Genomic DNA, 12,211 nt, shown 5'->3' with positions numbered 1-12,211 from the left:
CGCTTCCACGTGGCTACTGATGGCAAAGGTTCAACAAGACCAGGCAACCTGCTCAGAGCCCCGGATCAACTGACGACTGAGAAGGGAGCCTGATGGCCCCCGCGGCCACATCCCAGGGCTTTGCTCAGGGGTCCTGTGACTCCCTCTCCCAGGTCTCAGACCCCTGGAAGGCAGGAGTCGTGTGTGACCATGCTGTGCCCCCATCAAGAAGAGTGCCCCTGTGAACATTTCTCAAAGTGATAGATGCCCACTCAAGGGTAGGAAGCCCCCTTCTTGGTGGGTGGGTGGGGGGTCTGTGACTTGGGACACAGAGTTCCAACAGTCCCTTCAATTCTCCGACTGATACGCCTTTCGGGGGGTCCTGCTTAAATCCCACCCCACCCTAGAGAGATGTAGGGATGGGGGAGGGCAATGGGGAAGGCTTCTTGAAACAGCAAATGCTTCCAGTGCTGGGAGGAACCTCGCAGCTGACCCAGGCCTGGGAATGGCGAAGGGGAGAGGAAGTGGTTTTCTCAAGGTCACCCAGCAAAACGGTGGCCCCTCACTCGGCAGGGGCCCCCGGTGCTGCTGGAATCCGGCCACTTCCTCTCCTGAGATCTTAATCAGGAATTTTCCACAGCTGCTCCGGGGACAGTGTGAGGGGGTGTTGGGCAGCTGTGATTTTCACCAGTCAAGTGGCAGTTTAATCAGCCTCTCTTGATGGAGAGGCCGATAAGATCTGTAAGCGCTGCCCTGAGGCCCCATGGGAGGGAAGGAGGAATTAGCAGGTCGGGTGGGGGCTGCAGGGAAGGTGGAAAACTGACCCGGAGTCCTGGCCCTGGAGTCCTCACCTCGGAGCCTTCACCCCGCTGGCAGCTGGCGTGGGGAGGAGACAGGCAGCAGGACAGAAGCAAAGGGAGCCACGGGCTGCTGTGGAGACAAAGCCTCAGCTGACCCCAGGGACCTCTGGAGCTGGGGTGGGCCTTTGCAGCCGGGGGCAGGGCACCAGGCCTCTGCATCCCACACCCGTCATTGGAGGAGAGCTCCAGGGGGGAGTTTAGCCATAGGCAAGGCTATTCCCATAGGGGCAGATGCCGAGACTCCTCCCAGCAGCTGGGGGATGTCCTTTTCTGGCAGAGCATCATCCACCACACTAACTCATCTCTTCAAACCCTGAGCTACTTCTGTTTCATCCTCTTTGACTCAAAGTTCAGCTCCCTACCCTGCCTTGGCTTCTGTGTCTCTGGTGACCAGACTGATGCCCTCATGGCCACTGTGCATTCAAAGGTTGACCTCAGGAATGCTGGCAAAACAAGCCTGCCTGGCCCGCTGCCTGCCGTGGGAGCTGGTTGCTCTTGGGTAGGGGGTGAGGGCTGGCTCCTTGGGCTCCATACCCCAGTGGCCCTATAAGCGGTGTGCGTGGGGTCGGTGTCCACGAGTCTTGCAGCCACAAGCCCCAGGGGCTCATTGGTCCCCTGGTAACTGCAGATCACACCTGGGACCTGCTGAACTCTGCTTAGGGCTGCTGGTACCTAAGGGCTTAAACATTCTGAGATAACCTCTGGGAGGACGTATTAGACTTGGGTCTGAGTAAGAGAGACTAACCTTTTATATATGTGTGTGTGTATTGTTTTAAATGGGGCTTTGCAGGTGGCACAGCAGTAAGGACTCTGCCTGCCAATGCAGATTCAAGAGATGGAGGTTTGATCCCTGGGTTGGGAATCCCCTCAAGTAGGAAATGGCAACCCATTCTAGTATTCTTGCCTGGAAAATCCCATAAAGAGAGGAGCCTAGTGGGCTATAGGCCAAGGGGTCGCAAAGAGTTGGACACGACTGAGTGAGCACACACACACACAGTTTTAAATGTCACACCACCCAGCTATTCAAAATGCTAAGTAAATAAAACTGACACAAGTTTCTGAGGGTCATCAGGCTGTCTCTGGGGTCCCTCATAGTGTCCCTATGGGTCCACTCCTTCCTGGGATTCAGCTGCAGATGTCTGCTGCCCCCAGACTCAGGAGAGCCTCCCTAGGACCCAGGGGCTGCGCCAGCCCCGGCTCCCAGTCCAAGGCCAGTTGCTATCTCTGTGATCAGATGGTGGGCAGGACAGCAATGGGCACGTGCTCTGCCTCCCACCCTGTCCAGGGACCTTGCTGACCAGCTGTGGGCGGTTTGGGCCAACCTCCCCGTCTCCTCCCTGCTGTGGACCCAGCCTATAAAGCCACCCTGTGTGTCCCCGTCGACCCTGGACCCCTCCCCTGACGCCCAGAGCCCATGATGGCAGAGCTGCCAGTGTCGGAGGCGCCCAGGGACCCTGCTCTGTGCAGTGGGCGCTTCACCATCAGCACATTGCTGGGGGGCGAAGAACCCCCCCCACCGGCCGCCTATGACAGCAGCCACCCCAGCCACCTGACCCACGGCAATACCTTCTACAATCGCACCTTTGGCTACAACACTATCGATGTGGTGCCCGCCTACGAGCACTATGCCAACAGCGCCCTGCCTGGTGAGCCCCGAAAGGTCCGGCCCACGCTGGCCGACCTGCACTCCTTCCTTAAGGTAAACACCATCCCAGAGGAGCAGACCTTCCTGCTGTGTGACCTCGACCGGTTACCTAACCTCTCTAAGCCTCAGCTCTGTCATCTGTGTCATGGGGACACAGAGGGGTCTCCATGGAAGACAAGAACGGTCTTCCTCGTGGGCTGAGAGGCCCATGTGAAATGTGGGCATGGGAGCTGTAAGCCTCTGGGCACATGTTGTAATGTTTATTGCCCAGTCTTTGGCAACCCAGTCAAGCAATCTAGGGTTTCCCAGAGAAGTAATGAATTCCCAGTAGTTTAGAGAGGTTTCACACACCTAAAGGAGATGAGGAAAGAGGGGTAGGGAGGGTCTGCAGCAGAGAGGGGGCTTACTAGGTGTGCTTCCTCGGAGGCTGAATGGTGGAGGAGCTAGGGAGCTGGATTGTCCTGACCTCGGCCTGCCTGACCCATGGTCTCTGGGCTCCCAGCAGGAAGGCAGCCACCTGCATGCCCTTGCCTTTGACAGCCGGCCCAGCCATGAGATGACTGATGGGCTGGTGGAGGATGAGGCAGGTATCAATGGCGAGAAGAACCCTGAGGAGCCCGTGCGCTTTGGCTGGGTCAAAGGGGTGATGGTGAGTGGATGGAACGTCCAGGGATGGGGGTTGGGGAGACAGAGCTCCATTCAAACTCAGCTCTGACTCTCATTAGGCAGTGGTCAAGGCAGACCCACGACCCAGTTTCCCCATCTGCAAAGCAATCTCAGATTTTCTCTCCCTTTTTGTTTCCTGACCTCCATTTACCCCCCGAGACTGAGGCCTGGCCCTGGGGTAGATCTCTGTTTGACTGCTCCACTCATCGTGTGACCTGTCCATGCCTCTCTTTCTTCATCTATGAAATGATCAGCATTAAACAAATTAATAGATATAAAGTGCATGAATCAATGCCTGCCTTGGAGTTATTGGGAGAAACTTTTTCCCCCTAAGAGCCACGAGAGGGCAGCACCTAACACACAATTCCACAACTGTTCTCTCATTCTCCACGATGAGGAGATGGTTTGCCGTGTTAGGTCCCACTGAGACAGCAAACAATCTAATGAATTTGGCTTTGAAAGACTTTATGGGACTTTACAGAGGGGCCACATGAGGTCTAGGAGAAAGCTTTAGTCCCACTCTGGGAGGCAGGAGGCCTGGGTTCTGACCTTAACTCTTTCAACTCTCTGCAGGCTGTGCCTTTCTCCATCTGAATGGTCACCCCTCCCCCTAGATCCAGCGTCTGGCCTCCTTTCCTCCCTTGGTGCCCCGAGCCTTGTGTGGGCCCCATTCAGTACCTCAGCACATATGCAGGCCTTCGCCATCTCCTGACCTAAAATTTTGGATCACTCTGTTGTACATGTGAAAGTAATACAATATTGTAAATCAACTATACCTCAATTTTTTTAAATTAAATTTAAAAATTTTAAAGACTAAAAGAACAAAGAAATCTCCAGAACTTGTAATTGCCACCTGTCCCACTCCAAAGACCACCACCTCCCTCCCATGTGGGAATTCCAGCCTCAGCTGTGGTCTCCAGCTTGGCTTTAAATTTGGAAGCTGACATCACAGCAACCTGAGCCATGACTTCTGCTTGTATGTGGGGCATCAGCTCAGCTGGCATTTGCCTAGTTCTCCCTAAATGCCAGGCTGTGGGCCAACAGCTGGCCACTGGGCCATGACTGGGGCTGGCAGACACAGGACCCTGGGCTTGGGGCGGGGTGAAGGGGGTTAGACTTGCCGCCCATCCTCAGGCCTCGATGGAAGGAGGGCAGGAGAGTGGTGGGAGGGACAGGTGGGTCTCTGGGTACCCCTCCCCTCCCTGCCCCATAGAACCAGAGAGGCACTGAAGTGGGTACCCGCTCAAGTGGGTGAAGCAAAGAAAGAGCCCAGGTGTCCCCTAGGTGCTTGATGCCGGGCCATGACTGGGGACAGGGATGTATGTGTTTGATCTTGGGGTACCCGGCCCCCAGGTGGCCTCTGACGCCCCTCTCCTCCCAGATCCGCTGCATGCTCAATATCTGGGGTGTGATTCTGTATCTGCGGCTCCCCTGGATTACCGCCCAGGCGGGCATTGGTAAGTGCTGCCTCTGGCATGCGGGGGAAGGGGCCTGGTCCTCCCAGGCTTGAACTCGGGTTATGGAGCCCCCGGGGCCCTGCAGTGGCTGAGGTCAGGGCAGTGCGGTCGAGGAGCACTACATGTGGGTCGGCAGGCCTGGGGGCTCTCCCTGGCTCAGTTTGCCCTCAGGAAGTCAACCTCTTGGAGCCAAATTTCTCCCACAGAGCTTCTGGGTTAGGACCTCTCACTAAGGACAGAGCAGCTGCTGGTTCTGTAGCATGCTGTGTGACCTTGGACAAGCATTTAACCTCTCTGAGCCTTAGTTTCCTCATTAGCAAATTGTGGCAATAACTGTTCCTCTGATGTGCGTAAAACGGCAGAGGGTTTGGCACCCAGAGGTGCTCAGCAAGAGGTAACTATTATTTATTATTAAAAAAAAAAAATACTTCCCCATCCATATCTTAAGATCCTTTACACATTGGCTTATCAACTCCCTGGCTCTTCAGAATATACCATGAGGTAGACAGAGACCCGTTTTTCAGATGAGAACACTGAAACTCAGAGAAGGAAAGTAACTTAAGTCCCGTGGTGAATCGGTTGGCTGACTCAGGCTTCTCATTCTGGAAATGCTCTGACTGAGTTTTGGGGCAATCACACCCCCGCCCCCACAGTCCTGACCTGGATCATCATCCTGCTCTCGGTCACCGTGACCTCCATCACGGGCCTCTCCATCTCTGCCATCTCCACCAACGGCAAGGTCAAGTCAGGTAGGCCCCACCCCAGCCCCCAGATCCTCCTCTGGTAGGACCCTGAGTCTTCACCCCGGGGGCAGATCTCTGAACCACTCCCTACCCTCCACCCCGGCCCAAATGGGGAATGCTTCTTCTGGTTGCAGATGTAGGCTTTGGGCAGTCTCTCCACACCCACGGGGTGGCCTTGGGTCTTTCCTCCCCCATGGACCACTGGGTCCCATGCTCACCTCCTCCCAGCCTCAGCTCTGCCTACCCCAAGTCCATCCCAGCCAGACAATTCCTCTTGTGTCATGGCTCCTGACTCTGTCCCCTACAGGTGGCACCTACTTCCTCATCTCCCGGAGTCTTGGCCCAGAGCTAGGCGGCTCCATTGGCCTCATTTTTGCTTTTGCCAATGCCGTGGGCGTGGCCATGCACACCGTGGGCTTTGCAGAGACTGTGCGGGACCTGCTCCAGGTGAGGCAGGGGCGGGAGCCTGGGCAGAGGGAGCTCAGGTGGCCTGCCGCATCCTCCCCCACCCCATCTGTGCCAGGCCTTCCTGCCTCTCTCTGCCCAGCTTTCCCATCAGGGACCAAAGCCACAGTCTGACAACTGCAGGTGACTATGATGATCTCAGCAAATAAAGACTATTCCCAGAAACCACCTTCCAGGGTGCGTGTTGCCTTTAGGGCCAAATTGCCAGGCCCATGCAGCAGTTGCTATGGAGGGCCTGTTGGCAGGGAAGGGGGTTGAGTGTGTGTGTTCCTGTGAGCAGACACCCATAAATGAGGTAAATCAAGGTGGAGGAGCCTGGAGGGGTGGGGTGTGTGGAGACAGCACGCAGCCTGGCCTGTCCCCTCCCCCAGGAGTATGGCTCGCCCATCGTGGACCCCACCAATGACATCCGCATCATCGGCGTGGTCACCGTCACTGTTCTGCTGGCCATCTCCCTTGCTGGCATGGAGTGGGAGTCCAAGGTGAGGGCAGGAGGTTGGAGAGGGGGCTGGGCAAGGTCAAGTGCAGAAGCCGGAGTCCTGGGGCCTGCTCCTGCTTCCGTCTCTTGTGTGTATCAGCCGGGTCCTGAGCTCTGCCGGGTGACAGAGACCCCAAGGAAGGAAGCCTCAAGCCAGAGTTGTTTGTTTCTCTCTCGGGTGTGTGGCCGCAGGGTGTGTGGGGGGTACCCAGGCTCCTTCCATCCTGTGGCCTCTCCACCCCTGGGGTGCGGCCTTCATCTGCCTGGCCCGTGACGGCCCCCACTTCCATGGCCACAGCCCAGCCAGCAGCCATTTCCTCCTCCAGGGGATCTTCCCAGCCCAGGGATGAAATCTTCTGTCTCCTGCATTGGCAGGCAGATTTTTTCCCACTGCGCCACCAGGGAAGCCCCAGGAAGGGGAAAGGGGGTGAAAAGGAGAAAATCCCTGTCCTCCCTCCCTTTACTTTTCTGGCCCAGCCTGGCAGTTATACATATTCCTTCTGCTCATATCCCATTGGCCAGAACGCAGTCCATGGCCACACCTTACTGTAACAGGGCCTAGGGAAATGTGAGCATCCTCTGAACCTGGGCCCAGCCCCAGATCAGAGGTTCAGCATGAAACAAGGGGAGAGAAGTCAGGCCTCAGCGGCAGGCTTGGCGAGCATGGCCCTGTATCCCCTCCTCACCTTCACCCTCTGACCTCCAACTCCACGTCTTCTCCCGTTCCTTGAACGCAGCAAGCTAATGCCCCTGTCATGCTGCTGCTCCCTTGCCCTCCTCCTCTAGGAACCTGAAGACATCTTCCCAGGCCACCCTGCTAAAGGAGCCCCAACCCAGTCCCCGTGACACCCCCGTTCATTCACTAGATTCACCTTCCTTATTTGTCTGCAAGACAGGAGCTTGGCTGCAGCATAATAGGTGTTGAATGAATGAGAGAGTGACGGACCTGGGCAAGCTCTTCCCTGCTGGGGCTCCCTGAACAGGCAGGGCCAGGCTGTCTGACCTCCAGGCTCCTCTCCCCCCAGGCCCAGGTGCTCTTCTTCCTCGTCATCATGGTCTCGTTCGCCAACTATCTGGTGGGGACACTGATCCCCCCATCCGAGGAGAAGGCCTCCAAAGGCTTCTTCAGCTACCGAGGTACGTGTGGGTTGGAGCCCCGCCTGTGGCTCTGGAGATAGAGACAGTCTGCCCCACCTATCTGGCCCATTCTGAGGGCTCTGTTACCTTGCCAAATTTGTGTCCACTTGCCTGTGTGCAGTAAACCCCATCTACTGGTTGTGGTGATGGAAAGTGCAATGTTCATTGCAGGGCACCAAGCAGAGTTCAAGACAGCTAATGCTTAAAAGACCCAAACTCCCTGAAGGCGTTCAGGGAAAGGTTTATAAAGACAGGGAGAGGGAGGGGGCTGTGGGGGTGTAACCAGCTCGAGGACCTTCTCCTGATTGGCTGGTGGTGAGGTGGGTCGGGAGTCAGCATCATCAACCTTCTGGTTCCAGCTGGTCTGGGGTTTACATACTTGTGGGCAGCATGCAGTTAACTTCTCCCACCTGGTGGGGGTGTCAGTGGCTGCAGAACAGTTGGAAAGGATTTGGCTCAGAATATTATCTACAGCCCTTGTGGCAAAAGAGGAGGTACTTTGTTTAATGGCTAAATTATTATTATTTTGTCTTACTTGACTGTTTTCCGTTCTCTCTACATCTTCTCAGTTCTCTGATTAAATTTCGTCTTTGACTAAAGTTTTCTCCCTACCAGACAAAAGGCAGGCAGAGGACATGGGCAGGGGTCTATTCTGGGAAGGCCTCGTAGGATCCTGCTCAGTTACACGGGGAGGCACGAGCTGCCATGGGAGCCCCCTGCCTGCCTGGCTGGGCCCAGCAAGGGGTGCCGGACCTTCCAGGAGGCCCTGACTTAGGCCTCATTTTTCCAGCGGACATTTTTGTCCAAAACTTGGTGCCTGAATGGAGAGGCATGGACGGCAGCTTCTTCGGGATGTTTTCCATCTTCTTCCCCTCGGCCACAGGTATCCTGGCAGGAGCCAACATCTCTGGGGACCTCAAGGTGAGCAGGATGTCCATCTCTCCCACTTCCTGCTCCTTCCTCCCAGGATGTCCTACTGGGCTGGGCACTGAGCCCCCAGGGCCAGAGCTTTTAAACTTCAGCTCAACTCAATCCAGACCAGCCCAAATCCATCCCATTCAGGCCATTCAATTCCAAGGATGTTTACTGGCACCACAACGCTCTAGGCCTTGAATGCCACCCCCAAAATGGGCTGGTCTCCTCCATTGACCCTGGCACTCCCAGCCTAAGGGGAAGACTGAGCCAGCTTGACCTTCCAACACTCAGACAGAATCAGGCACAGCCTCCCCGGGCCCTCCACCATCCTGATCGGGCAGGCTCCTTGTCTTGGGCTGGGAGGCCCCAGCCCCACAGGAACTTTTGCTGTTTCCGTGACCCCTGCCCAGCCCTCAGGATCTACTGCTTTGCCCCCGTTCCCCTGTTCCTCCTCCCCACCGCTGCCTCTGCTGTGCTCTCCACCTGGGGCTCCCCCTCTTCGTTTCTTCACCTTGCAAAGATCTGTCCCTCCTGCAGATTAACACCTCCATCCTGACATCTCTCCCTGCCCTGTTGTCAGCGTCACAGTTCCCCTAGGGTAGGGGTGCCAGGCCACTTACGTCTCTGTCCCCCCGCATCTGGAGAGCTGAGGGTTCGCTCTGTGTCCCCATTCCCAGCTGCGAGTCTGGGGAGCACTAGGTGCCTGGTGCCTGTTTGTCGAGTGGATAGTGGTGGGATATGGCAAACGGGAAGTGTAAGAGCAGAAGTTGAGTATGTAATAAAGTCGGGGAGACGTGCGGGCTGAGGTGGCAGGAGCTCCAGCAACACTTCTGGGTGGAGGTGAAGCTGGTGCCGGCGGAGCCCTCTCCAGCAGGGGTTAACCAAGGAGCTGGTACACACGTGGGGATGAAGAGAGAGGAGCCTGGCTCTGTGCCGGGAACCCTCACCCTCCACCTCCAGGTCTGCTTGAAAGTGCTCCCTGATCACGTTCTTGAATGAATTAAGAATCGTGCGTTGGAGGCATTCTCGAATGCAGCCTGGCTCTGGAATTCAGAGGGAGGCTGTGTTTGCCGTTTCCCTCGCTTCTCTGGGCAGCGGCCAGCAGGGGCTTGGTCTGCCTGTCCTGAGCTCCAGGCAGAGCGCAGGCATGTGCTCAGTGGCCTGGTTCCCTCTCCCAGCCCTGTCGTAGAAATCGCAGCCTGGGGATTTATCTAGATGCTTCATCAAGCTTCTTAGATTACTGACCAGCCCAGTGTGCAGTCATCAGGGCCCAGCAGCTGTTTCGGAGCTAGGGGTGGTAGGGGTACCTTCTTCTGTCTTAAATGCCTTCACGCCCTAAAGGGGCCCTTTCCTCCTGGCTCTGGCCCCTTGCCCATTCCTTGGGACAGCACGTCCTCAGCAAAGAGTAGTCCTGTTCGTGGGGACTTTATGCAAGTCCCTTAAAAACCTCTCTGGGCCTCAGCTTCCCCAGCTGTAAAATGGGACTCACACAGCCATGTCTTCACAGAGCAGGAAGGGTTCAGTGTGCTAATTTACGTAATCTGCTAGCACGGTGCCCAGCCCAGAGGAAGTGCCAAGGGCCAGTTGTCAAGGTCAGTGTCATTTTGTGGCCAGCACAATGCCTCCTTCCTTTTTTTTTTTTTAAATTAATTTATTTATTTGGCTGTTCCAGGCCTTAGCTGAGGCACGTGGGATCTAGATCCCTGACCAGGGATCAATTCCAGGCCCCCTGCATTAGGAGCTCGGAGTCTTAGCCACTGGACCACCAGGGAAGTCCGGGTGCCTCCTTCTTTACAAATAATACCCTTGGTGCCACCATAGTCTTCTAGCTTCACTGTCCCCACGTTACAGAGGAGCAGACCCAGCTCTGAGAGGCTCGGGGGCTTGCCCAGGGCCCTGCACACAGAGGGCAGAGGAGCTGGAATGCCAAGTTTCTAGAATACCGAAGGCTCAACTTCATCACAACTTCATCACTCACCCAGTATTTTTTGAGCCCCTGGTTTGATGCCAGTGTCTTGTGGACAGGAAGTAAACAGCAGTAAACAAAACACACAGACTCCCACCCTCACGGAGCTCACATGCCTCGTGGGGAGACAATCGGCAAATAAATAAGTGAAACGTGTAGTTTGCCTGATGGTGGCTGAGTGATGGGGAGAGAAAGCAAGCAGAGAAGCAGGGAGGGAATCCCTGGGGCGGCGGTGGGGCTAAGGTGGCCAGAGAGCCCTGAGAAGGTGACATGGGAGCCGAGCCCTAAAGGGGTGATGACAAAGATGTCATTGTCTCCATTCACCCCGTGCATCCCCCAACCCTTTAGCAGTTACAGAGCAGTCTCATGACCACAGTATCAGGGAGGTCTCCTTTTCACAACCACCCTGTGCTAAAGCCAAGGAAAGCGTTATTATGAAGTCAATTTTCTGATGGGGAGATGGGGACCGAGACAAGGGACTTCCTAGTGACTGCCGTGGGATCTGTGCCAGGCTGTGTGACCACACAGCTCACACCTCACCGCTCACATTGGTGAGCTGGCTTGTGCACTTGCTATGTGCCAGCCTACTCTCATTTCACAGGTGAGTAGGGAGGCTGCTGAGGCCCAGAGAGGGTAAGGGACTGGTCTTAAGGTGCACAGCCAGCAAGAGCTAGGCAGGATGTGGACCCAGATACTCCTGACCTGTGAGCTGGGCTCTGAGACTTCAGACCAAGATGTGAGGGCGGGATGGAGGCCTCGTGTATTCACTTCCCATGGGTGCTATAATGCATTACCACCCACTTGGTGACTGACGACAGGGAAAATTTATTGTCACACAGTTCTAGGAGCCAAAAGTCCAAACAAAGGTGTCTGTAGAGTCTGTGCTCCTCTGAAGGCTCTAGGGAAGAATCCTTCCCTGCCTCTTCCAACTTCTTTTGTTGTTCAGTCGTTCAGTCATGTCCGACTCTTTGCGACCCAATGGACGGCAGCACACCAGGCTTCCCTGTTCTTCACCATCTCCTGGACTTTGCTCAAACTCATGTCCATTGAGTTGGGGATGCCATCCAACCATCTCGTCCTTTGACCACTTCTCCTCCTGCCTTTAATCTTTCCCAGCTTCTAGAGGCTTCCAACAATCCCAGGGCTCCTCAGCTTGTAGCTGCCTCCCTCCAGTCTCAGCCTCTGTCCTCAAGTGGCCTTCTTTCCTCTGCATGTCTCTGTGGTCTCTCCTCCTCTTACAAGGACCAGGTCATTGGACGGAGGACCCACCTCATCCCGTATGACCTCATCTTAACTAATTGCATTTGCAAAGATGCTATTTCCACATAAGGCCCTATTCTAAGGTTCTAGATAAATGTGAATTTTTGGAGACACTATTCATCCCATCATAGGTGAGATGGGACGTTGACCTGGTCTGTTGGCCTTGGGCCCAGGGACCCTGTGTGCTTGACCTAGCGAGCCCTCCTGGTTCTCAGGGCAGGGCTGGCTGGACCACAGCTGCAGAGCAGAGACCTCAGAGCTAGGATGCTCCAGAGACTCCAGCCTCCCTCAGCTCGGCACCTCTGCTCCCACTTCTCTCTGGCCTGCCACCCCCTTCCTCCCCACCCAGCACCTTCAGAGTGCCCTCAGTCGACCCTCCACCATGAGGCCTTCTGGGGTTCTGGCAGCGTCTCCTCACCTTGCTCCCCAGTGCACTGTGGTCCTCCCTGTGGTGGGCACACCAACTGCCCTGTGTGGGCAAGATCCCACTGTACCTCCTCCCTTGGGCCAGGCCTCAGGGCCTCATCATCACAGAGTGACCACGGGTTCCACCTCAGGCCCCCGGTGTTTGAGGCAGAGAGCTGGACCATGGCCAGCTTTGTTTTGACTTGTCCATGAACTTGAACAGTGTCACGGTCCC

At 55.9% G+C, this 12,211-nt stretch overlaps 1 protein-coding gene across 2 annotated transcripts in view; it reads left to right on the top strand.

The window, feature by feature from the left end:
- The first annotated feature begins 2,233 nt into the window (after positions 1 to 2,233).
- The window catches only part of SLC12A3 (solute carrier family 12 (sodium/chloride transporter), member 3), a 42,525-nt gene continuing 32,547 nt past the window's right edge, over positions 2,234 to 12,211 (top strand). The window contains exons 1-8 of one of the 2 annotated variants that reach the window (XM_010861907.1): positions 2,234 to 2,538; positions 2,990 to 3,133; positions 4,532 to 4,607; positions 5,261 to 5,356; positions 5,658 to 5,797; positions 6,187 to 6,297; positions 7,319 to 7,430; positions 8,221 to 8,351. In XM_010861907.1, the coding sequence (XP_010860209.1) occupies positions 2,254 to 2,538; positions 2,990 to 3,133; positions 4,532 to 4,607; positions 5,261 to 5,356; positions 5,658 to 5,797; positions 6,187 to 6,297; positions 7,319 to 7,430; positions 8,221 to 8,351 (1,095 nt within the window). In that variant the 5' untranslated portion in view covers positions 2,234 to 2,253. Of the gene's footprint in view, positions 2,539 to 2,986; positions 3,134 to 4,531; positions 4,608 to 5,260; positions 5,357 to 5,657; positions 5,798 to 6,186; positions 6,298 to 7,318; positions 7,431 to 8,220; positions 8,352 to 12,211 lie in introns of both variants that reach the window. The other variant, XM_010861906.1, reaches the window with a different exon arrangement.

The sequence above is a fragment of the Bison bison genome, unplaced genomic scaffold, assembly GCF_000754665.1.
Source record: "Bison bison bison isolate TAMUID 2011002044 unplaced genomic scaffold, Bison_UMD1.0 scf7180017864473, whole genome shotgun sequence".
Lineage (NCBI taxonomy): Eukaryota > Metazoa > Chordata > Mammalia > Artiodactyla > Bovidae > Bison > Bison bison.
The sequence above is the reverse complement of the archived record's forward strand: the minus strand, read 5'-3'. Positions and strand labels throughout refer to the sequence as shown.